This window comes from Hypanus sabinus, chromosome 23, assembly GCF_030144855.1.
Source record: "Hypanus sabinus isolate sHypSab1 chromosome 23, sHypSab1.hap1, whole genome shotgun sequence".
Classification (NCBI taxonomy): Eukaryota; Metazoa; Chordata; class Chondrichthyes; order Myliobatiformes; family Dasyatidae; genus Hypanus; species Hypanus sabinus.
In genome coordinates this window covers 8,494,598-8,521,489 of record NC_082728.1, presented here as the reverse complement: position 1 = coordinate 8,521,489, position 26,892 = coordinate 8,494,598, and the positions used below count along the sequence as shown (strand labels likewise).

Below are 26,892 nucleotides of genomic sequence, written 5' to 3'. Positions count from 1 at the left end.
GCTTTAATCATGAAATTGAACATAATTCTTGAAAACTGTTTTGAAATAAACTGAAATCCTTCAAAGTGATTTTCTAAATGGTCACTAAAGCTAATGTTGTATAGTAAGCTGAACAATGAATTCAATAGTCTTAGAGTGCAACATACTTGCAGCCAGTAAGTGGTGACTAAGTGGCTGTTTAGTCTCTACTGAATAGTGAGCCTTATAGAAATTGCATTGCTACTTTTATTTTGATCCTTTTGATGCAACCTAAAGACAGCACTACTCAGTTTTAAGCAAATACATTCGGATGCTGTTCATAGACTTCAATTCAGCATTCAACACAATCATCCCTCAGAAACTGATTGGAAAGCTGGGCCTACTGGGCCTGAATGCTTCCCTCTGCAACTAGATCCTAGACTTCCTGACTGGGAGACCTCAGTCAGTCTGGACTGGGAGCAACATCTCCAACACCATCACACTGAGCATGGGGGCTCCCAGGGCTGTGTGCTCAGTCCACTGCTGTTCACTCTGCTGACCCACGACTGTACTGCAACACACAGCTCGAACCATATCATCAAGTTCACCAATGACACGACCGTGGTGGGTCTCATCAGCAAGAATGACGAGTCAGCTTACAGAGAGGAGGTGCAGCGGCTAACGGACTGGTGCAGAGCCAACAACCTGTCTCTTAATGTGAACAAAACAAAAGAGATGGTTGTTGACTTCAGGAGGGCACGGAGCGACCACTCCCCGCTGAACGTTGACGGCTCCTTGGTAGAGATCGTAAAGAGCACCAAATTTCTTGATGTTCACCTGACGGAGAATCTCACCTGGTCTCTCAACACCAGCTCCATAGCAAAGAAAGCCCAGCAGTGTCTCTACTTTTTGTGAAGGCTGAGGAAAGTCCATCTCCCACCCCCCCCATCCTCATCACATTCTACAGAGGTTGTATTGAGAGCATCCTGAGCAGCTACATCACTGCCTGGTTCAGAAATTGCACCATCTCAGATCGCAAGACCCTGCAGCGGATAGTGAGGTCAGCTGAGAAGATCATCGGGGTCTCTCTTCCTGCCATCACAGACATTTACGCTACACGCTGCATCCGCAAAGGAAACAACATTATGAAGGGCCCCATGCACTCCTTATACAATCTCTTCTCCCTCCTGTTGTCTGGGAAAAGGCTCCGAAGCATTTGGGCTCTCATGACCAGACTATGTAACAGTTTCTTCCCCCAAGCTATCAGACTCCTCAATACCCGAAGCCTGGACTGATACCTTGCCCTACTGTCCTGTTTATAATTTATTGTAATGCCTGCTCTGTTTTTGTGTACTTTATGCAGTCCAGTGTAGGTCTGTAGTCTAGTGTAGCTTTCTCTGTGTTTTTTTTTATTATGTAGTTCGGTCTAGTTTTTGTACTGTGTCATGTAACACCATGGTCCCGAAAAACGTCGTCTCATTTTTACTATGCGCTGTACCAGCAGTTATGGTTGAAATGACAATAAAAGTTGACTTGACTTGACTTGAAATATTTATTAACGCTGGCATTCTTTACCTGAGATCTGAAACCCTATCTAGTACAGTGAGAATTCCTTCAACAGAAGCACTGCTGTGGTTCACCACTATCTTCTCAGGATTTTTTCAGTATGACAATAAATGCTAGCCTGGCCAGTCACACAGTTCCCCAGATAAAATAAATAGAAGCACATTCATGGGTCTCAAAAACCAAATAAATTGAGAATAAGGAGAAGGCAAACATGAAGTCCCGATGAAGGACCTTGGTCTGAAACATCAACTGTTTATTCCCCTCTATAGATGCAACCTGACCTGCTGAGTTCCTTTTGTGTGGATTTCCAGCATCTTGTGTTTAAAAGAGCAAACATATGGTTGTCATGACGTAAGAAGCAATAGGTCTACTTTGAAACATTTGCAGTGGCATTCAAGGTTTCAGCAGCATCAGGCTGCTGTAGTAAAAGAGACAAAGAGAGACCAGATTAAGACAAGTGATGAGACTTGGTCATGAGTCCCATAAAACTCCTTTCGGGTAAAGCAGAAATTAATTTGCATTTCTAGCATCTTAGTGTGATCATTTGATACTCATGATGTGGTATCCTCTACACTGGAAAAAATAAATGCAGATTTAGTGCCCATTTTGAAGCACACCTCTGTTCAATCTGCAAAGGTGACCTTGAGGTTTCAGTTGTTTGTGACTTTGATTCTCTGTCTCATTTCCACTTTGATCTATCTATCTTTGGTCTTTCAAAATGTTCCACATAAGCCAAATATAAGCTGAAAGAATAGTTTCTTATTTTTAGTTTGGACATATAACGGCCTGCAGGAGTCAACGTTCCATTCAACCTTTCCACTGTGTATCAGAATATTCTCTGTTATTTCAGATTTCTGATGACCACAATGTTTTGTATCTCACAGTTCCAACATTGCTTTTTGTTTGGTTCATCTATTTCCTTGATCTTCGTCAATCTCCCATTTATTTACATCTTTTCCTGGCAGTTCAGCAGCACTTGACAAGTCTTCATTCATTCATCACTCTGTCCCAGCTGGCATCTGTGTTATGGATCTCTCTGATCTTCATCTTTTGTTGGAGGTGTTGTGGACAGTGTAGAAGGTTGTTGCAGATTAGAACAGGACATGGATAGGATGCAGAGTTGGTCTGAAAAGTGGCAGATGGAGTTCAATATGGGAAAGTGTGAAGGAATTCCCTTTGAAAAGTCAAAATTGAAGGCAAAATACAGGATGAATGGCAGTATTCTTTGCAGTGGTGAGGAAAAGAGGGATGTTGGGGTCCACATCCATAGGTCCTTCAAAGGGTGGTTATGAAGGCTTATAGCGTGTGAGTCTTCATTAGTTGGGAATTGTGTTCAAAGGTTGCAAGGTAATGATGCAGATCTAAAAAAACCATGGATAGACTACACTCGGAATATTGTGTTCATTTCTGGTTGCCTCACTATAAGAAGGACGTAGAGAGGGTGCAGAAGAGATTTATCAGGATGCTGCTATGATTACTGAGCATGTCTTATGAGGATAGGTTGAGCGAGTTACAGCTTTTCCTTTGGAATGAAGGTGGATGACAGGTGACTTGATAGAGCTGTACAAGATGCTAAGAGGCATAGAGTGGACAGCCAGAGACTTTTTCCCAGGATGAAATAACTAACATGAGGGGGCATAATTTTAAGATGATTGTTGGGAAGTATAGCAGAAAGTATAGAGGGAATGTCAGAGGTAGTTTTTTTGTTATACTGAGAGTGGTAGGGCTTGTGGTATGTATGTATTTAGAGATACAGTATAGTAACTGGCCCTTTCGGCCCAACGAGCTCAATTGTGGCCAATTACCCTAATAACCATACATCTTTAGTATTAATTTAGTATTTATTTAGAGACAGTGCAGAACAGGCCCTTTAAGCTTTACCACTGTGCAAACCCCACAACCACAATTTAACCCTAACCTAATCACAAGACAATTTACAATGACCAATTAACCTACCTGGTATGTCTTTGAACTGTGGGAGGAAACTGCAGCATCCAGAGAAAACCCATGCATTCACAGGGAGAACATACAAACTCCTTAAAGAGGACAACGGAATTGAGCTTTGGAACGCCCCAAGCTGTAACAGCATCGTGTTAACCCTGACACTACCATGATGCTCAACAGATGGTACCATATCAGATGGCTAATTTACAAAAACATAACTGTGGTAGCCACAATAAGGGAAAGTGAAAAGTTCCCTTAACAAGTCTTGTCTTGGAATAAAGAGAACATATAGATGATTCTGCCGAGTGATTTTTATACCAGATATGTCCACCCATAGACAGGAGGATAGTATACAGCTTTGATCGAAACTTCATATTCCAGATACTTTACAATTTATATGTTCCTACTTACCCACAATGGTGACAACAAAGCGAGAAAAGCTTCAATTTAAATTCCCAGATTCATGATATACAAATAAGACCATAAGACATAGGGACAGAATTAGGCCATTCAGCCCATCAAGTCTACTCCACCATTCCATCATAGCTTATCCCCGGATTCCACTCAACCCCAGACACCTGCCTTCTCGCTCTATCCTTTGATGCCCTCACTAATCAGGAAATGATCAACTTCCACTTTAAGTATACTGAAGGACTTGGCCTCCACCGCAGAATGTGGCAGAGCTTTCCACAAATTCACTATTTTCTGGCTAAAATATTCCTCCTTGCCTCTGTTCTAAAAGGTTACCCCTCAACTTTGAGGCTGTGCCCTCTAGTTCTGGATAACCCACCATGAGAAATATCGTCTCCACATCCATCTTATCTAGTCCCTTCAATACTCAATGAAATCGCGCCGCATTCTTCTAATTTCCAGTGAGTACAGACCCAAAGCTGCCAAATGCTCCTCATATGTTAACCCCTCCATTCCCAGAATCATCCTTGTAAACCTCCTCTGGACTCTCTCGAATGACAACACATCCTTTCTGAGATATGGGATCCAAAACTGTTGACAATACTCCAACTGTAGCCTGACTAGTGTCTTATAAAGCCTCAGCATTATTATTTTTGTTACATTCAATTCCCCTTGAGATGAATGCCAACATTACATTTACCTTCTTTACCACAGACTCAACCTGTAAATTAATCTCTGGGAGTGTTGCACAAGGACTGCCAAGTCCCTTTGCACTTCTAATGTTTGAAGTTTCTCCCCAAATTGCCTCTGTGGTACAATTTAACTCTTTGCTCTGTCTGCATTTGTACCCAATCATTGGCTTGTCCTTCCTTACATTCACGTTACATCCATCATCCACTTGTAAACCTGCTGGCTCATCCTCAGCTCTATTATACTGGTTCCCATTCCCCTGCCATATTAGTTTAAAGACATATTCAATTATTTAATTAGAGATATTAAGGCAAAGAGAATCAAATGTTACTTAGATGTGGGACTGGATCAGGAGTCTGGATCGGCATATCAACAAAAATCTTGGTAAACTTATATAGATGTGCAGTGGAAAGCATGCTGACTAGTTACATTACCATCCGGTATGGGAACACCAATGCCTTTGAGTGGAAAATCCAACAAAAGATACATCATGGTTAAAACCCTCCCAACCATTGTGCACATCTAATTGCCGTAGAAAAGCAGCATCAATCATCAAAGATCCTCATCACCCAGGCCATGCTCTTTTCTTACTGCTGCCATCCGGTAGAAGGTACACATGCCTCAGGACTCGCACCAGCAAATTCAAGAACAGTTACTACCCCTCAACTATCAGGCTCTTGAAAAAAAGGGGATAAACACACTTATTCTGTTTCTGGTGTTCTCACAACCAATGGTCTCAATTTAAGGAGTCTTTATCTTGTTATTTCATGCTTTCCTTATTTATTGCTATTTATTTTATATTTGTATTTGCACAATTTGTTCATTGATCCTTTTTACGGTTACCGTTCTATAGATTTGCTAAATATGCCCTCCGATAAGAATCTCAGGGTTGTACGTGGTGGCATTTATGTACTCTGATAATAAGTTTTACTTTTACTTTTAACTTTGATTGCCAAAATGTAGCTGGAAATTTTCTGAAGGCTGTAGTTTGGACAAGCTTAATAAAGGCAATTAACCCACCTTTGAAAACTAATGAGGAGCTGGTACCCTACAAGTGGTCAGATACATCAAAAGTGGTAATTGTTCTTTGAAACAGTGAAGAAATTTCATTTTTCTTTTAAATGAAGATACAATTTAATAACATTGAGAATTAGTAACATTGAAAATCAAATGTAATTCTTAAAAAAGATAATTGTCCAGTCAGTCCTTGACACAGAAGCATTTCTACAGGCACTTCAGATAATTTGGTCAATGTAACAATGTGATTTGTTCTACACCTGGGCTTTTTCACTCTCATTCAAGTAGCTTAAAAATGTAAAATATCTCTTACAAGATGTGCTTAGTGTGATACACCAAATTTTTAAATTCCTGAATGAATTACAGTTCTTCAGTCAAATAACTTGTCCAATTGGTCATTCATTCAAATGCTAGCCTTGCCAATGTTTTGGAAACCTTTATAATTTTGAACACTGAAGCCATATGTCATTCTCTTATTCACACCACAGATCCGCTAACAAAGATCAGAAACACAGCTAAAGTCTTTCAGAATTGAATATTTTAGCTTTCCACGATGTGAGCTGCTAGATGGACTTACTTCAGTTATGGTCCTCAAAAAAATCAGAATCAGATTCAATACATGCAATAACAAGTTGACTGCTTCTTACCAATTTTACATTTAAAATGAAGAATTTCACAGCTTAGCTATTCAACAAAAGTAAAAAAAATACAAAGTACTTACTGTGTATTCTATAACACGGCCCCAATAAAAGGACACATAAAGAGAAAGATAAAGACATACAATAAATATAGATTCCATGAAGTTATTAATCACTATATGCAATATTTTCAAAAACTATAAACTGAGTAACAAAAGCTAATGTAAGTACAATGTTTATCACAATGAATGCAGCAATCCAAAATATAATAGAAACTGTCACTGCACTGGAACAGAAAAAAATGTAACCATTCATTACAAGTCTGTTCTTTTTTTTCTTATTGTCTCTATGAGCATGATTAAACCTTCTGCTTTGATTGATCACAAAAATAGAAATTTGAAGTCCGAAAATTCTCTGTGTGGTGAGTAATAAGTTATGCAATAACCTATATTTAGACCCTTTCATTCAACCTTTTCTTTTTTTAAATCAGAGCACAGTTTTTCTGGGTCACTTGCCAATTATAGCTAAGAATGAAAACAGACAACCTAATTCCATGTAGCTGATGCATGATAGCAGTCAAGAAATGCAATAGAAAAACTCTTAAGGTTATTTGCCTTTAGATCCCTGTTCCTACAAAAAAATAAAGACTTAGACTGAGAATTCAGCATACGGGGGTAATTTGAGGGGTTTGACAAACATGTGTATCACACCATTGCTAAATGTACTGACACTGCTGTCCAAGTAGTCATATTTTTGGAAAATCAGATTAATGGTACTAATACTCTGGTACATTTTGCTTCCATTTGATTTCACTTTCAAAATGTGCCCTCATCTGAATCCAAAATAGTAGCAATTGAAATGTTGTATCAAGAATAGCGACGGCAATGGCGTTCATTATTTGCTAGGTGAAATCCAATAAAATGCTCAAAAGACCAGTAAGTAACTGCAATATAATGGTAATTGAATTCTGAAGTAATCATGAATAAAACGTAAGATTAAATTGTGGCTGAGAACTTTTCTAAAGGCTGAAAATGCTTTGTTTTCATGTTGCACCCTCAAATGAAGGAAAAAGTTTGATTTAATGACTCAGCCTGAATTCACTTTAGCACACGTTGCCCCACTGCAACATGATGAAAATGCTGCTCTTAATTTTCCTTTTGAGTTAATAGATTGAACTTATTTTTGACTATGCTGATCCTAATGGTGAGAAAACCTATTCTGAATGGCCCCATGGTCTAGCAATACACAGGCTATAATAATTTCAGTGAAAGATGTCTCCCCTGATATTAATTCTGCCTCCAGGGTCAAATTTTCATGAAAGTCTCCAACATAACATTACTTACAGCTAATTACTCTAGATAAGCCATCCACTACTGTTTTGATGACTGATTGGCATTCAGTGTTTGTCTACCTTCAGTGAACATTATAATTACATGAAAATTTATTTTGTTGATTCCTTGTGAAGGAGATCTTTGTAACTTTATACTGCTACATACTAAACTTCTTTCAGTCATATTGTAAAGATCAGCATGTATGCATAAACTTTGGAATACTTTTATTTTCAACCACATAGTCCAAAATATGAATTAGTGTATTCAAAAATCACTTTCTAAAACACTGGCAGATCTGAACCACTGTTCTCATTTTCCAACCACTCTGACTTCCAGTAACCAATGCAGAGCCATCTGTGAACCTGTGAAACATGTCTTGTGCAAGGAGCTGTATAATTCTGTGACAGGCACTTTGAGAAGCTAAAAACTGAAACTAGGTTTAACTTGGACTGGATAAGGCCTTCTGTGAGCAATGACCCCTCATGTCCAGTTTCCCGTGGTTTCCCAGTTTTTGATGTTTTTGCTCTTCCTCTAATGGCAGTGGGTGCTCAGGATGACGGTCATCTTCATCTGCCTGTTTCCTATTGCCTTTAATTTTGTTCCTATCTCACTCCCCCCAGGTTTAGCAAGTTAAGATCTTTGACTGACTTGAGCTGGCATGACAAATCAAAGCACTAATAGACATAAATGATTTTTTCATATATTATTATTTTTATTTCTGACTGGGAAACAGTTGAAATCAAAAAATGTTGCAGTAAAGAACTGTATGGATTTTTGCTTAAACGTGAGATCAATTTAACTTTAGTCACAGAAAGACCTTTCACCTATTTTCATCCACCTGAGTTGGTATAGATGCCAATTTGCATTTTCACCTCACAGCAGTATTATCGAATGGGAAGTAAAGGTCAAAAGGCTCTTCTTTATGTCAATGTTTAATCTATATTATTTTCTTCTCCATTAAAAATCAAACAACCCCAACTTGTCTTTCCCAGATGACCCCACTAATTCTAATTTCAATCAATTCTTCTGAGCCTTTACTTTCATCAGATATTTGCATTTCTGCTTGATAAAACAGCTGCTCCCAAATGGCTAATATTGTTTGGTCTCCCTATCAAAGGTAAATAGAATTCTTAATCTCTTTCTTCCCTTTTTTTAATCCCTTGTCAGACATTTTTTGGTTGTTAACTGCTGCTTTTGTGAAGAAATGTGAATGTTAGGAATAATGTTTTGCCTCCCAGTAACTAAAATTACTATGGTTAGCTAATTAGTACAATCTTAATTACTGTGTTCAGCACACAAAATTAGATATAGCCTTCAAGGTGACAAGATATATATGAATGTGCTACAGGACATGAGGAAAGAATTAAAACTATCAAAGTGTCACAGAATCAACTACAAATAAATGATCGGGCAGACTCTCAATGAGGAAACTGAACAAAATTACCTAGGAGCCATGAAAAGAACGTTTCATAGGAAGCTTCTACGATAACGACTGTCTATATCAAAATTGTATTTAGTACCATTAAACTTGAACCACCTCTGAGATCTTAAAAACGGAATCAACTCAGGGCACTGTTGTAACAATGGCGTGTGTATCATTTCAGTTTTTAAGAGAATGAGTTTTCCAATAATGACATAAGAAACTCTCTTTCACTCTGAAAAGAAGAGAATAGCTGAGGAAAGGAAAGGCAGGAAAGCAAAACCAGAGTCAACGTGGGTTGTTCTCTTTCGGCCTCTAAGATTGGCTGTAGTGGTAGCACCAGAAGAAAGCTGGCAGAAGAGGACTTCTTCCAAAAACAAAAAGATGTGGACAATTGCATTTATTCTAACACAGAGCAATGTCAGTATTTACTGAAACGTTGGTAAACAACGAGATTACTCTATAGCCTAGAACAATCAGTACAAATTAAAACACATTATTAACATTCCCAAATAAAGCTAATAACAAACAGTGTGCTTTTGAAATTTTATTTTTTCTCTTATTTGGTGTTTTAAAGATTGGCACGTCAAAGAGAGTAAAGTGTTAAATCTTACATAATCTCAGCATTTAGGTATAGAAGTGGCACTTGGAATGTAGCTTAGTAACAGCAGCAGCTTGCTCTATCATCTCAGTAAAGGCAGTCTCTTTTTGCTCTGCAATAATTTGCATGACAATTATGTGTAAACAGGCTGTGGTAGGTGAATGTTCTTTCAAGATTTATAACATGCTTTTCTGTGAAATTATTTGCTAACAAAACTAATAATCTCACAGTTTTGCAGATTTTATGTGTGGATTACCTTGGTCGATGGGCACTATGTTTCATGGGAATCCAAAATCTATGGGCTGAGAGAGAAAAGAGTCTTCTATCCATGTGACATACCCAGTGTTTAAATTAATCAATTTAGTTTCATCTCTTTCTGCCCTTGCCTGGTACCTGGATTTTAATAATTTCCTTCTTTTCTTTTTATTCAAGTCCAATTCTTTTTTTGGGGTGATCGAGTTCTTAATGATGGATCTCCAATGTATGATCCAAATTGACATTGTTCATTCCAGAATAAAAAAAAACTCTGGAGGAACTCAGCCGGTCATGAACCATCCCTGGAAGCAAAGGGATGGTTGATCATTTCAGTTCAAGACCCTTCATCAGTCTGAGAGTGTGGAGGGAAAAAGCCAGTGGGAAGGAAGGATGAAAAAGGGCTCAAATTGAGGAATCTTTCTGCTCTTTTGTCTGGCTTACCAGGTTTTCCCCTGCCTTCTCTTTTTTGAAACCATCTTTCTACTTTATGGCTGCTTTCTCTATCTCATTTCCATCTACTAATTATGTATCCCTGCTGTCAACTTTATCTCAATTCCTTAGCAGCTCTCTAGGCAACAGAGAGCCTCTTGGGTTCCTCAGGTGGGAATGTGCAATAAAGGCATTTAAAATGTACCTCTGATGATATCATGTGAACAACCTCACGATTCATGATAAAATCTTATGCTACATTGCACTTAAATTTGTACATTATGTTACATTGCTATATCTTACCTGTGATAGTGTATGGATAATAATTCCAAGCTTTCTCTGTGACATAAAAAATCCTTGGAACCACGGCTCTAGCCCAGCTAGGAAGCTTGCTATAAATAAAACATAATTTGTTAAAAATAATTATTAGTGTGATTATATTAATAAAATTGACCATCAACAAGTAGAGAAGAGGGTTAAGGCTCTCCATGTTCTAAATGATAGGAAGCAGTTAAGGAGAATATATTTGTGAAATAACCGGCATTAAGACCATAAGATATAAAAGCAAAATTAGGCCATTCAGCCCATCAAATCTGCTCTGCCATTCCATCATGACCTATCCGGATCCCACTCAACCCCATACACCTGCCTCCTCACCATAACCTTTGATGCCCTGACCAATCAGAAAGCTAGCATTTTTTGCTTGAAATGTACCCATGATCTTGGCCTCCATAACTGTCTGTGACAGAACATTCCACAAATCCACTATTCTCTGCCTAAAAAAATCCTCTTTAACTCTGTTCTAAGGGGTCGACCCTCAATTTTGAGGCTGTGCCCTCTAGTTCTGGACACATCCACTACAGGAAACATCCTCTCCACAGCCACCTTATTTAGTCCTTTCAACATTCAGTAGGTTTCAATGAGATCCCACCGCACTCTTCTAAATTCCAATGAGTACAGGCCCAAAGCTGTCAAATGCTCCTTATATGTTAACCTCTTCATTCCCAGAATCATCTTCGAGAACCTCAACTGGACTCTCTCCAATGACAACACATCTTTTCTGAGATATGGGCCCATAACTGTTGACAATACTCCAAGTGTGGCCTGACAAGTGTCATATTTTTTATATTTTATTCCCCTTGAAATGAATGCCAACATTGCATTGCTTTCTTCCCCCAAACCATCAGAATCTTCAATACCTGGACTGACACCAACTTACTGCCCTCTACTGTGCCTACTGTCTTGTTTATTATTTATTGTAATGCCTGCACTGTTTTATGCACTTTATGCAGTCCTGGACAGGTCTGTAGTCTTGTGTAGTTTTTTTCTGTGTTGTTTTTTAGTAGTTCAGTGTAGTTTTTGTATTGTTTCATGTAGCACCATGGTCCTGAAAAACGTTGTCTCATTTTTACCGTGTACTGTACCAGCAGTTATGGTCGAAATGACAATAAAAAGTGACTTGACTTGACTTGAATAGTCTGCACTTTTGTTCCTTTTACCAAAATGCATTATCATACATTTTCCAACACTGTATTCCGCCTGCCACTTTTTGCCCATTCTCCCAATCTGTCTAAGCCCTGCTGCAATCACATTGCTTCCTCAGGACTACCTACCCATCCACCTACCTTCGTATTATCTCCAAACTTTGTAACAAAGCCAGCAATTCCATTATCTAAATCATTGACAAACAATGTGAAAAAGTAGTAGTACCAATACTGACCCCTGAGAAACACCACTAGTCATTGCAGCCAACCAGAAAACGCCCCCTTTATTCCCACTCACTGCCTCCTGCCTGTCAGCCATCTCTCTATTCATGACAGTATCCTTCCTGTAATGCTGTTGGATTTTATCTTGTGAAGTAGCCTCATGTGTGGCACCTTATCAAGCGCTTTATAAAAATCCAAGTAAATGATATCCATTGCCTCTCCTTTGTCCACCTTGCTTGTTACTTCCTTGAAGAACTCTAACAGATTTATCAGGCAAGATTTCCCTTTACGGAAACCACCCTGACTTTGACTCATTTTATCATTAGTCTCCAAGTATCCTAAAACCTCAGCCTTAATAATGGATTCCAACACTTTCCCATCCACTGAGCTTAGGCTAACTGGCCTATAATTTCCTTTCTTTTGCCTTCCTCCCTTCTAAAAGAGTGGTGCAACATTTGCATTTTTCCAGTCCTCTGGAACCATGCCAGAAACAAGTGACCCTTGAAAGATCATAATCATTGCATCTGCTCTCTCTGCAGTAACGTCTTTCAGAACTCTGGGATGTAGTCCATCTGGCCAGGTGACTTGCCCACCTTAAGATCTTTAAGCTTACTTAGCACTTTTGCTTTGTAAATAGCAATGGCATTCATTCCTGCTCTCTGATACTCACAGACCTCTGGCACATTGTGATGCACCATCAATAACTCTCTCTGAGACATAGAGGCGAGATATCGGCTTTTATTGACTGGAAGAAGGAACAAACAGTGGTTGACCACCATACTACATCCTGGATACTGAGAGGCTGGGCTCAGGCCTCAATCGCCTTTATACCAGGGTCTGTGGGAGGAGCCACAGGAACAGTCAGCAGGGGGCGTGTCCAGACAGGTACATGTAGTTCACCACACATTGCTAGTGTCTTCCACAGTAAAGACTGATACAAAGTACTTATTAAGTTCGTCCACTGTTTTTTTGTCCCGATAGCTACCGCACCAGTATCATTGTCCAGTAGTCCAACATCAACTCTCAACTCCCTTTTACTCTTTATATAACTGAAAGAACTTTTAGTATACTACTTTATATTATTGGCTTGTTTGCCCTTAAAATTGATCTTTTCTCTTTTTATGGCTTTTTTAGTTACCTTTTGTTGGATTTTATAATCTTCCCCATCATTTAACTTCCCACTCACTTTTGCTACATTGTATGCCCTTTCCTTGGCCTTTATGCAGCCCTTAATTTTCCTTGTCAGCCATGGTTGCCTATCACTGCCATTGAGAACAACTTCTTCTGTGGGATAGCTCTATCCTGCACTTCATGAACTATCCCAGAATCTTCAGCTACCTCTGCTCTGCCATCATCCCCACCAGTATCCCCTCCAATCCACCTGGGCAAGCTCCTCTCTCATGCCTTGGCAATTCCCTTTGTTCCATTGTGATACTATTACATCTGACTTATGCTTCTTCCTCTCATATTGCAGTATGAATTCAGCCATATTATGATCACCATCACCTAAGGGTTCCTTTATCTTCAGCTCCCTAATAAAATCTAGATTATTACACAAAACCCAATCTAAGATGGCCTTTCCCTGAGTAGGCTCAAGCACAAGCTGCTCTATAAAGCCACCTCATTGGCATTCAACAAATTCCCTCTCCTGTGATTGACACCAACCTGATTTTCCCAATCCCCTTGCATATTGAAGTCCCCCATTACAATTGTGATATTACCCTTATTACGTGCCTTTTCCAGCTCCCTCTGCAATTGCAACCCACATCTTGGCTACAATTTGGAGGCCTATATATGATTCCCATAATGTTTTTTTTAATCCTTGCAGTTTCTTAACTCCACCTACAAAGATTCAACATTTACGGTGCCTATGTCACTGTCACCTCTTTCTAAAGATGTAATTCCATCTCTTATCAACAGAGCCCATGCCTTCCTGCCTGTCCTTTTGATACGAAGTATGTCCTTTGATATTAAGCTCCCAACTATGACCTTCTTTCAGCTGCAGCTCAGTGATGCCCACAATGTCATACCAACCAATCTCTGATTGTTAGATTACATCATGTAAAAGGTAAGAGTTGTATCCTTACGTGTTACTTCCTGTTATATTAACCACTTACATAATGCCCCAAGTTCAAACTGAAAGCATCAATGGTGCTTTGACTCAACACTGCCACTTATTGAAGCACTACTGAGGATCTATGGTGGATCAAATGAATCAGGGTCATTCCTCAATTAACTGAAATGATCAGAAGAGAAATGATAAACACTACTGAGCAAACACAAAGAGTTCAGAAGGGCAAAATTCTAACATCATTTAATCTTTATGTCTAATTAAAACCATGCTGAAATATAATGTTCAGCATTTGAAAAACAGTCTACAAAATGTATGCATTTTTCCTTCTTTTTGCACAGAAGTAAATGCTGGTAATAATGAAAGTTGTATGATGTTCACAGAATTATCAATGTATATAGTTCCACTATGTGAGCCAGCTTAGTATGATGCATTCCCCGGGACAGTGCCCTTTGAACCAATCAAATTCAATGAGTCTGGGTATGGGGAATGCTTCTTTGCATTTTGACATGAATTATTTACAGAACTCCACCCTAATGAGAGATTAAAGTTGTTGATTAGAAGAGGAAAATGATGTATGTAATCTTTCCCTTACATTAACAACTTATATTTCTAAGATAGTTATCACTCTATGACACCACAACATCAAGGATATACAGTAGGTCTATGCTGAAACTTGGCTTATAAGGTGAATATGGAGGGAAAGGGTTAAGAAGATGGACAGGCTTTGGAGAAGTGTTTTGGTATTTCCTCTGCTTTCCTAATCCTGGAGTAATAGGAAGTGCTGGAATGAACAAAATCTGGATGGGCTTGTTGTACACCAGACCTATTTGAGTATCAGAATCAGTTTAATATCATTGGCGTATGTCATGAAATCTGTTGATTTTGGCAGCAGTACAGTGCAATACAAGATTAAATTACAAGAAGAAACAGTTATAAAAATTAAAATAAATATGTAGTGCAAAGACACAGAAAAAAAATAATGAGGTAGTGTTCATTGTTCATTCAGAAATCTGATGATGAAGGGGAAGGAGCAGTTCCTAAAATTCTGAGTGTGTATCTTCAAGCTCCTGTACCTACTTTTTGATGGTAGCAAGGAGAAGGGGGCATGTCATGCATGATGGAGGTTCTCAATACCTTTTTGAGGCATTGGCTATTCAGGATGTCCTGGATGCTGGGGAAGCTTGTGGCAATGATGGAGTTGGCTGAGTTTGCAAACTTCTGTAGCTTTTTCCAATCCTGTACTGTGGCTTCTCCATACCAGACAGTGATGCAACCAGTTGGAATGCTCCCCACAGTACATCTGCAGAAATTGATCTATAGCTGCTCTCATGCCTTCTTTGTAATTGCATCAATACGTTCATTCCAGGATAGATCTTTAGAGGTGTTAACACCCAGGAACTTGAAACTGGTCACCCTTTTCACTGTTTATCCCTCAATGAGGATTGGTTTACTCCCTTGACTTTCTCTTCCTAAAGTCCACCATCAATTCCTTGGTCTAAATGATGTTGAGTGCAAGGTTGCTTTTGCAACACTACTCAACCAGCTGATCTATCTCACTCCTGTAAGCCTCCTTGTTACCATCTGATATTCTGCCAACAACACCTGTGTCATAATCAAATTTATAGATGCTGTTTGAGCTGTACCTAGCCACACAGTCATGGGTATAAAGAAAGTAGACTAGTGGGCTAAGCTTACATCCTTGAGGTGCAACAACGTTGACTGTCAGTGAGGAGATGTTATTTCTGACACACACTGACTTTGGTCTCCTTATGAGGAAGTCAAGGATCCAGGTGCAGAGAGAGGTATAGAGGCCCATGTTTTGAAGCTTGTTGATTAGTACTGAGGGTATTCAATGCTGAGCTGTAATCAATAAACAGCAGCCTGATGTAGGTATTGTTATTGTTCATGTAGTCCAAGGTGGAGTGGAGAGCCAGTGAGATTCCATCCGCTGTAGACCAATTGCGATTTTAAGCAAATTTCAGCAGATGCATGTCCTTGCTTAGGCAGGAGTTGGTTCTGGCCATGACCAACCTCTCAAAGCACTTCATCATTGTAGATGTGAGTGCAACTGCACAACACTTGTTGAGGCATCTCGCCTAACTCTTCATGTGCAGTAGTATGATAATGACCCTTTTGAATTAGGTGGAGTAGAAAATACTGGAAATACTCAGCAGGTTAGGCAGGCTCTGTAGAAGATAAACAGAGCTAATGTTGCAGGTCAAAGAATGGACTCTTCCCACAGTGGTGCCCTGACCTACTGAATATTTTCCACATTTTCTTTTCTTACTTTACATTTTCAAAAAGTTGAATTAGTTGCACTGTTAATTATACAGAGAAAGGATGAAAATCAATGTTCAAAAAAGTAATTTGCCCGATGAACTTCAGCATGTTATAATCTATCATTTTATTAGGTTTCTTTTTGAAAGGTTCACTGATTATAGCAATGGCTTGGCATAACATTAACATATGGGAGACAAAGGGATTGACTGGCAAGCGTTTCCAAATTATTGCTTTACTTTTGATGTTGTAGACAGAGCAGATGTCTTTGTTAAGCTAAGAAAACAAATGGGCGGACTTACTGGTATAAATTTTGGTCTACCAACTTGCTTTAACTTCCTACAGATCCTAAAACATTTTAAGCATTTCAAACAACTTAAAGACTCCTTTTCTATTCTGTCATTATATTTGGCTATGTCTTTTGTTTCACAGTCTGGATCAAGTGATATATCTATATTTTAATAAGGTACAAATTTAATATGAATTTTGAGAGGACGAATATGGATTGCCCAAGAAAAGAGACATGGATGATGGTGGGATTACGGAGGTGCATGCTGCTATATCAATGGACTCTTGAAAACATAGGGTTCAAATTCAAGTTTATTGTCAACCATCCATACATATGCAAACCACCAAATAAGGCAGCATTCCTCTGGACCAAGGTGTACTATACAGTACATAAAACTCACACACATAATACAAAGTAACATTATCACAATAAATGAACAAATAATAAGGTGCACACATGATGCAAGTTAAACAGTAAGCAGTATAACCTCAGAAGTGATGAGACCTGGATGGTGGTAGGGAGTTCTGTAGTCTTACAGGCTGGGAAAGGAAGTTGTTTTCCATCTAACTGTTCTTGTCCTATTGCTGTGGTACCTCCCGCCTGGTGATAGAGGGTCAGAGAGATTGTTGAATGGATGGGAGGGATCACTGACAATACTAAGGGCCTTGCATACGCAACACTCCTGATAAATACCTCTAACGGATGGAAAGGAGACCCCAATGATTCTCTTAGCAGTGCTCACAATCCTTTGTAGAGGCTTGCAGTGATATACTATGCAATTCCCATACTAGATGGTGATGTTGCTGGTTAGGATACTCTCCCTGGTGCTCCTGTAAAAATTGATTCAAGTGGGGGGAGGAGGGGGGAGCCTCACTCTTCACAGGAAGTGGTGATACTGCTGTGCTCTCTTTGATCAAAGGACTGGTGTTGAGGGCCTACATGAGGTTGTCTCGTATGTGTACTCCCAGAAGCTTGGTGCTCCTAACTTTCCCCATGGAGGAGCTGTATATGTACTGTGAGGAGTGGCCAGCCTGCATTTCCTAAAGTCCACAATCATCTCTTTGGTCTTGTCCATGTTGAGACTCAAGATCTGTGCTCGTACCAATCAACCAGCTGCTCGGCCTCCTCTCTGTTTGCTGTCTCATCATCATTGCTGATGAAGCCAATGACTGTCGTGTCATCAGTGAACTTAATGATTTGGTTTGAACTGGATCTAGCAATGTAGCCATGTGTCAGCAGTGTGATCAGCAGCGGCCTGAGCACACAGACCATGGGGCGCACAAGTCCACAGGACCCGATGGTATCCATACCAGGAGACTGGCGGAATCAAGGGAGGATCTTGCTGGGCCCTTGACAGAGATCTGTAACCTCTTTAGCCATGGGTGAGGTGCCAAAAGACTGATGAACCATCAATATTGTGCCTTTGTTCAAAAAGTGAAATGAGGACAAACCAGAAATTGCTGGATGGTGAACCTTACATCAGTGTTAGAAAAATTCTTAGAGACAGGATTTACTTCCAGTTGGAAAAGCATGAACTTATTGAGAATAGCCAGCATGGCTTTGTGCATAGGAGGTGTTTTGTACAAATTTGACTATTTTGAAGAAGCGTTTTAGATAATTAAGGAGGAAAACACATGGATGTTGTCAACACAGAGTTTAGTAAAGCATCTGACATCTGAGCCACATGGATCTATAGCAAGACAGTAAATTGGATCCAAAATTAACTTGGTCAAAGAGAGTAATGGTAAAGCATGTTTTTCTGACTGGATGTCTGCCTTCAGTGATATTGTGCAGAGATCAGTACTGGGACCTCTGTGGTTTGTGATGTATATTAACGGTTGTATGAAAGTTTAGGTGGTTTGATTAGTAAGTATGCAATCACACAAAAATTGAGAGAGTTGTTAAAGGATACAACTGGATATAGGTGGGTTAGAAATTTGGGCAGTGAAATGGCAGGTGGAGTTTAATGAGGACAAGTGTGAGGTGCTGGAATTTGGAAGGTCAAATGCAGGTGGAGAATATATAGTAAATGGCAGGATACTGAGGAGCAATGTCACACAGAAGGATCTTGTGAAGCAAGTGTATCGCTCCCTGAAAGTGGAAAGAATGGTAAAACAAATGCTTGTCTTCATCAATCAAGGCACTGAGTATAGAAGTTGAGAAGTCATGTTGCAGCTGTGTAAACCTTTAGTTGGGTCACATTTGGACTATTGTGCGCAGTTCTGGTCACCACACTGAAATGCATAGGCTTTTTAGAGGGTACCAGGATGTTGCCTTGACTGGAATGTATTAGCTGAAAGGAGATGTTGGACACACTTGATTATTTCATGTCGAGTATTGGAGGCTGATGGTCAAACTGTTAGAAGTTTTAAAAAACTATGAGAGCCACAGATAGTACAGATAGTCAAAGTCTTTTTCCCAGGCGGAAATGTCAAATTCTAGAGGACATTGGTTTCAGGTGAGAGAGGTAACATTTAAAAGAGATTTGTCAGGCAAAGTTTTGTTTTTACACAGAGTATGTAGATATCTGGAACATACTGCCAGGGGAAGTGGTAGAAGCAAATACTATAACAACATTCAAAAGGCATTTATCATTTAAAACAGGCAGAAAATAAAAGGATATACACCATATGCAGACAGGTTTGATTAGTTTCCTTTGGCATCATAGTTAGCAAAGACATGGTGGGCTGAGGGTCTATTCCTGTGCTATACCTTTCTATATTCTGTGAGATGAGGACACTGGCGTTTAGGCTAACTGCTTTTGAGCCAATGAAGTACTAAAAACAGTTTCTTAAGTTGTTACAAAAATTATAATTAACATTCATTTCCTTTTTTGTTTAGTTTCCTCCTGTGAACTGGTAACTTGAATGGTTTCTCAACTCTCATATGGTGAATATGATAATTGCTAACAATATTTACAAGGAGTGCTGCTTGCAAGTAGCCTGCCATCAAATGTAATTCAACATCACTGTTGTTTGTGTCATGTGGTTCATTTGCAGAAAACAAGACTGCGATGATGCCTCAAACTGTCTATCTTGGAAATGCCTGTGAATATTTTTCTGCCTCTGTATTTCTACTTGTTTCCATTCTTTATGTATTTGAATTAAAATAAACCATCTGACAAGTAAATGATGACATTAAGCTTTTAGGTCAGTTTCTTTATGAAATGTGCCTGTGTTCTGAGAAGTATTAGACCTATTCTTTCTTTCAAGGGCTGTTTTATTACTACTGGGGCCAGTCTTACATTGTTGTAGCACAGGTGCTTGATCATCTGTTCCTATACACACTCCAGGTTTTTCTCTTCCACATGGCTTAAGATCAGGTTGTGTCGCTGCCAGTTCCTCCCTTCACAGAGCTCAGAACAGAACTTTTCCTCACCAAGGGTGGCCAGCTTTATTAATTTCTAAAAATTCTAGTGATGTATTTATACATTATTAAACCAAGGGAGGGTGAATAGACAACATAGTTCTTCAACAATAAAGTGGATGATTTATTATTAGAAGTGACGAAAACATGTTTCCAATTCAGCTCACTTAGTTTCCCCACTCCCACACTCCTCTTCAATTAAATAATGCATTTGTGGGCTGCTCCTGAATCAGCTGTTAATAGATATTTAAAATTGATGTGATGCAACTTGTCCTTGTGACTGCCCTCCTTCCATCTGGGAATGCGTGGTCCAGATGAATTCCATCATGTGCAGAATAACATAAAAGTCTTTTACTTGACGTTCATGTTATTAGTATTCTGATTTATAGTACTGCTGAGTTTCCTTTTCCAATGTTTTAAAAATTCCCGAGCTGATAGGCAAGACACTGAATGAGGTGATAATACAGTCCAGTTTTAATACCTTGTTTTGACTTCACCCGAGTTATGTACTTCAGATTGAATATGTAATGATAATTCACATTATTACATGAATTTTTTTTCTGGGGTTTTACTTCAAGGCTGTTTACCGTAACATCCTTCAAGTTAAAAGATGCTACATGTTAGGGAAACACGAATGATTGAAGAACTAGTTGCGATCCAGGTGTGTTACATCAAATATCAAAGGTTTATTGTTTATTACTGGTGTAGAGAAGTGTGCATGTTCCAGACAGCTTCTTTGAAGAGTAAAGGAATATGTCCATCATTAAACCTTTTACTGGTTCGTCCTCACTGGCTACAGACCAATAATAATAATAGGTTACATGCATAACATACATACGCTACCAGGTGTCTAATAACATAAAAGGTGGCAGCTTAATCATTTTAGGGACAGATGATAGACAGCTCTGGTTCACCCTCTTATTGTTTACTAGTCATCCTGTTCACTGTTTCTGAGCCAGAACAATAGCTTCTGTCTTCAGTGACTTATGTATCCAAGTCAGACTTCGTCAGTACTGAAAAGCAGAGGTCTAACTAGTTAGCTTTGTCTATGAGCCCACGTAAATGGAACACAGTGAAGCCCCATAAACCAATCAGTTTTATAAACACAATATTGTGACTATTCTCTATTTTGTAACATTTTTCCTTAAGCATTTCGACAAAATCATAGAACACAGAAAAGGGCCCTACAACCCAATTTGTCCTTGTTGACCAAGATACCTGATGCACCATCAATAACTCTCAGAGACGTGAGGTGAGATATAGGCTTTTATTGGCTGGAAGAAAGAACAAGCAGCAAATGACCACCACACTACATCCTGGAGACTGAGGCCGGGGCTGTGTCTCCAATCGCCTTTATACCGGGGTCCGTGGGAGGAGCCACGGTCTGTGTGAGGAGCCACAGGAGTAGTCAGCGGGGGGGGGGGGGGGGGCGTGTCCAGACAGGTTTATGTAGTTCACAACAATACCCATTCAAACAAATTCCATTATTAAGTTTGTCTTATACCCCTCTAATCATTTTCTGTCTCCTTTGGTGATGTAGCTTTTGCCAAGGCCACTTCTAATACTCTATACTGCTGTGATTAAAACTTTCTCTGATGTGTTCACAGCAAAAGCTTATTTTTATTAGCATAGTGAGTAATCTATGAACAGAATGCCATAGTTTACACGGGCCTAATGTTTATTCTTAATCATTGCACATCCCCCAGTGATCACAATTTCATAAGCATGTCAAAGGGTGATATACAACCCTCTATTTGACTGTTACTTTAAGGTTAAAACTAACAGATAGTAAAACTAGCAAATAAAATCCATTTAATTTGTTCCATTAGTGTGCTTCACTTGGGCTAGAAATTCATTCACACAAATGAAAGAAGACTGTTTTGTATCCATAAATTATATATCATAGTTCAAGAGCCTGAATATGAATGCATTTGAGAGATGATAGCAGATTTTTCATGAGGCAAACAACGTAAAGAAGTCTGCATATGTGACAGGATGACGCAGGAAGAATAAATGCAGTGACATTGACTCAGACTACTTGACAGAAGATGCAGCAAAGAGTTGCACAATTTAAATTACACCACAAAAGGAAGCTATGAACCTTTAGTTTGTGATGCAGGATATTTGCATATGAAATAAAACTGTAGTTAAAGGTATATTCACAAACAACCTGTATTAGGAAATTAAAGGATGGATGGAAAAAACCATGAAAACAGCAAAGTTATGCTTATACATTATTCATGGCTTTCAGGGTAGACAGAATTTCCAAAAATTAAGTGAAACTCTGATACAAAATGCTGGAGGAACTTAGCAGGTCAGACAGTATCTATAGCTCCAGCTGGAGGATCTCATTCCTAAATGTTGATTCTTTATTCCCCTCCATAGATGCTGCCTGACCTGCTGAGTTCTTCCAGCATTTTCTGCCCAAGGTCCACAAACCTGCCTGTCCAGGTAGACCTATTGTCTCAGCTTGCTCCTGTCCCACTGAACTCATTTCTGCATACCTTGACACTGTTTTATCCCCCCTTGTTCAATCTCTTCCCATCTATGTTCATGACACTTCTCATGCTTTGAATTTTTTCAATGATTTTAAGTTCCCTGGCCCCCACTGTCTTATTTTCACAATGGACGTCCAGTCGCTGTATACCTCCATCCCCCACCAAGATGGTCTCGAAGCTCTTCGCTTTTTTTTTTTGGATTCCAGACCTAACCAATTCCCCTCTACCACCACTCTCCTCTGTCTAGCAGAATTAGCTCTTACTCTTAATAATTTCTCCTTTGGCTCCTCCCACTTCCTCCAAACCAAGGGTGTAGCCATGGGCACCCACATGGGTCCCAGTCATGCCTGCCTTTTTGTTGGCTTTGTGGAACAGTCCATGTTCCAAGTCTATATGGGTATCCATCTCCCTCTTTTCCTTTGCTACATCAATGACTGCAGTGGCGCTGCCTCCTGCATGCATGCTGAGCTCGTTGACTTCATTAACTTTGCCTCCAACTTTCACCCTGCTCTCAAATTTACCTGGTCCATTTCCAACACCTCCCTCCCCTTCCTTGATCTTTCTGTCTCCATCTCTGGAGACGGCCTATCTACTGATATCTAATATAAACCTACAGACTCTCACAGCTACCTGGACTATTCCTCTTCCCACCCTGTCTCTTGCAAAAATGCTATCCCCTTCTCACAATTCCTCCGTCTCTGCCGCATCTGCTCTCAGGATGAGGCTTTTCATTCCAGGACGAAGGAGATGTCTTCCTTTTTTAAACAAAGGGGCTTCCCTTTGTCCACTATCAACTCTGCTCTCAAACGCATCTCTCCCATTTCCCGCACATCTGCCCTCACCCCATCCACACACCAACCCACTTGGGATAGGGTTCCCTTTGTCCTTACCTACCACCCCACCAGCCTCCAGGTCCAACATATAATTCTCCGTAATTTCTGCCACTTCCAATGGGATCCCACTACCAAGCACATCTTTCCCTCCCCCCCCTTTCTGCTTTTCGCAGGGATCGCTCCCTAAGCGACTCCCTTGTCCACTTGTCCCCCCCCATCCCTTCCCACCGATCTCCCTCCTGGCACTTATCCTTGTAAATGGAACAAGTGCTACACCTGCCCTTACACCTCCTCCCTCACCACCATTCAGGGCCCCAGACAGTCCTTCCAGGTGAGGTGACACTTCATCTGTGAGTCAGTTGATGTGGTATACTGCGTCCGGTGCTCCCGGTGTGGCCTTTTATATATTGGTGAGACCCGACGCAGACTGGGAGACCGTTTCGTTGAACACCTATGCTCGGTCCGCCAGAAAAAGCAGTATCTCCCAGTGGCCACACATTTTAATACCATGTCCTATTCCCATTCTGATATGTCTATCCATGGCCTCCTCTACTGTCAAAATGAATCTAAACTCAGGTTGGAGGAACAACACCTTATATACCGGCTGGGTAGCCTCCAACCTGATGGCATGAACATTGACTTCTCTAACTTCCATTAATGCCCCTCCTCACCTTCTTACCCCATCCCTGACATATTTAGTTGTTTGCCTGTTCTCCATCTCCCTCTGGTGCTTCCCCCCCTCCCTTCTTTCTCCCGAGGCATCCTGTCCCATGATCCTTTCCCTTCTCCAGCTCTGTATCACTTTTACCAATCACCTTTCTGGCTCTCAGCTTCACCCCACCCCCTCCGGTCTTCTCCTATCATTTCACATTTCCCCCTCCCCCCACTACTTTCAAATCTCTTACTATCTTTCCTTTCGGTTAGTCCTGACGAAGGGTCTCGACCCGAAACATCGACAGTACTTCTCCTATAGATGCCACCTGGCCTGCTGTGTTCCACCAGCATTTTGTGTGTGTTGCTCAAGTTTTCCAGCATCTGTAGAATGTCTCTTTTTAACTGCATTGTCTGCAGCTTTATATTTTGTTGGCGGTTAGAAACAAAGTAATAGAGACTTACAGCACAGTCCCTTTAAGCTTAGCATGTCCATCCTATAAACTTCTTCAGAAAGGGAGAGGAAATAAGGAAATTGCTCAGAAAAGAAATAGCAACTTCCACCAGGCATCAAAATTCAGTATAAATTCACTGCTAAACATCAAATAAAACCATACCCATGCCACACAGCTCAATGAGTTCCTTTGCCATACCACAAACAGGCAGAGCCTCTCAAAAGTGAACAGTTAATTCATGAAAACAATCATCACAGTACAACTTCCCCAAGAGGTAATACTTCCAGCATTGCAGAACAAATTGCCATTCACTTATCTCAGCATTAACATTTTTACTGACTAGGTTATCAAGGAATATAGATCAATCAAGATAATGCAATTGAGGTGCAATCAGCCCAGAGTCGAACTTAATTGTGAACAGCAGCGGGAAGCCTGAGCACAAACCAACAGGTTTTTTTTGACATAAATGTATTTAATACGCATGTACATTTTTTTGCTAAAACTAGAAGAATCAGAATCAGGTTTATTATCATTGGCTTATATGACATGAGATTTGTTGTTTTGCAGCAGCAGGATGGTGCAAAGACATAAAATAACTATAAATTATAAAAATGCATAAAATAATAAATAATGGGGTCATGTTCATGGACCATGCAGAAATCTGATATTGGAGGGGAAGAAGCTGTTCCTGAATTGTTGAGTGTGGGTCTTCAGGCTCCTGTACCTCGAGTTACTTTGACACAACAGAATGAGAACAGGTAAAGGTTTATTGTGAACGGTGTTGATTCTGTGTGTAAGTTTATTATCTGAGCTTGCAAGCAATAGTGTTCTGCTCTGTGATACTATAATATCCTACTGGCCAGGTACTGCATTAAAGTTTCAGGGAAAATATTTGGTTTGATAAGAGTCCTTGGAAGGGTGTTATAATTCTGGATGGAGATTCTCATAAAAGAAAAGGAATAGCTTGCAGTTATACACTGCCTTTCATGATCTCAGGGCAATAGAGGCATTCTTTAACCAATAATATATTTTTGGCAGCTGTCACTTTATATTGTGGGAATGGGCAGCTACTTTGCACACGGCATACAACAGACAACGATGTGACATTGATCAATTAAGATGCTTTTTTAAACAATGTTGATATTTTAGTTCAGAATTGTGTCATTCATTTTCAGCAGGGTAGCCACATGTGCAGAAGTCAAGTCAAGTCAGGTCTAGTCAAGTTTATTGTCATTTAACTATATACATATATTCCTTCAAACAAGACCCAATTTTTCTTCAAACCAAGGCGAAAATCACTGTAGTGTACATAACACATATGTAACACCCCGGGAAGGGTTTCACTGCCAACATAATGGTCTTTCTGTAGAAACCGTGTTTGGGTTATGGTAAGAGATAATGGGTGCTTTGGAACATGAGCCGTCCAATGAGGGGAGTGTGTTTTTGTGTTGTGTGCCTGACGCCAGTGTGAGCTGGTCCTTTATTTGACAGAAGAGAGAGGTGCTGGAGGGAATTGGTTGTAGGATTTGACCCGGTGGGGGACCGTGATCCGATGGAGCAAAGTGCTGGTATCTACTGAGGATTGGTTAAAAAATATGACTTTTCGAAGACTTGTGCACATCTGATTGTTTAATTATAATGGGCCCTTTTTGCTTTTTTTTTCCCTTTTCTTTACTAACCCTTTAGTTCAATTTAGTTCAGTTACTTCTTGAGTTGTAACAGGGTAGCAGGTTACACAGCATCCACACAAACCGGGGTTTGGGGTGGGAGAGCCGCCTCAATCTCACTGGTTTGGCAGGACTGGACTGTGTATTCCTAGACTTACGTAGCCAAGGAAACCAGGTGGTTTCATACATATCACATCATAACTTTTAAAAATAAGGATTAAATCTATGGATGGATTACACATAAATAAATAAATTAAAGTGGATGAATTAAGTATTGTAAGGTACAGAACAGATTAACCTGTGATACTTTGAACGCGATGTGGCAGGGAGTTCAGAAGACTAACGGCCTGAGGGAAGGAACTGACTGCTCTCGTTTTTATGCATTAGAGTCTCCTGCCTGATGGTAGAAAGTCAAAGAGGATGCTGCTTGGATGGGTGGGTCCCTGATAAATGTCCCCAATGGATGGTAGGGAGACCCCTATGATCCTTACAGGCATTCTCATGGTCCTTTGTAGGGACTTCTGGTCCGATACTCAGATTCTCCCATACCAGATGAAGTTGCAACTTGTCAGGACACTCTCAATGGTGGTCCTATAAAATGTGGTTAAGATGGGGCGGGGGCAGGTGGTAGGAGCCCTGCTTTGCTCAATATCCTTAGGAAGTGGAGACTTTGCTGTGTCCTCTTGTGTAGGGAGGTGATATTAAAGGGCCAGGTGAGGTCAGTTGTGATCAGAACTCTCAGGAACTTGGTGCACTTAACTCTGTTTTTGGAGGAGCCAACTCACAGAGGGAGATGGTTCACCTGCACCTTCCTGA

The 26,892-nt window shown here is 40.0% G+C and overlaps 1 protein-coding gene across 1 annotated transcript in view; it reads right to left on the bottom strand.

Moving 5' to 3' along the window:
* The window catches only part of pitpnc1a (phosphatidylinositol transfer protein cytoplasmic 1a), a 298,049-nt gene that overhangs the window by 90,597 nt on the left and 180,560 nt on the right, over positions 1-26,892 (bottom strand). Inside the window, exons 5-6 of the mRNA XM_059948289.1 lie at positions 10,564-10,652; positions 6,308-6,315 (exon numbers count right to left, since the gene is read on the bottom strand). Of these exons, the coding sequence (XP_059804272.1) occupies positions 6,308-6,315; positions 10,564-10,652 (97 nt within the window). The remainder of the gene's footprint in view (positions 1-6,307; positions 6,316-10,563; positions 10,653-26,892) is intronic.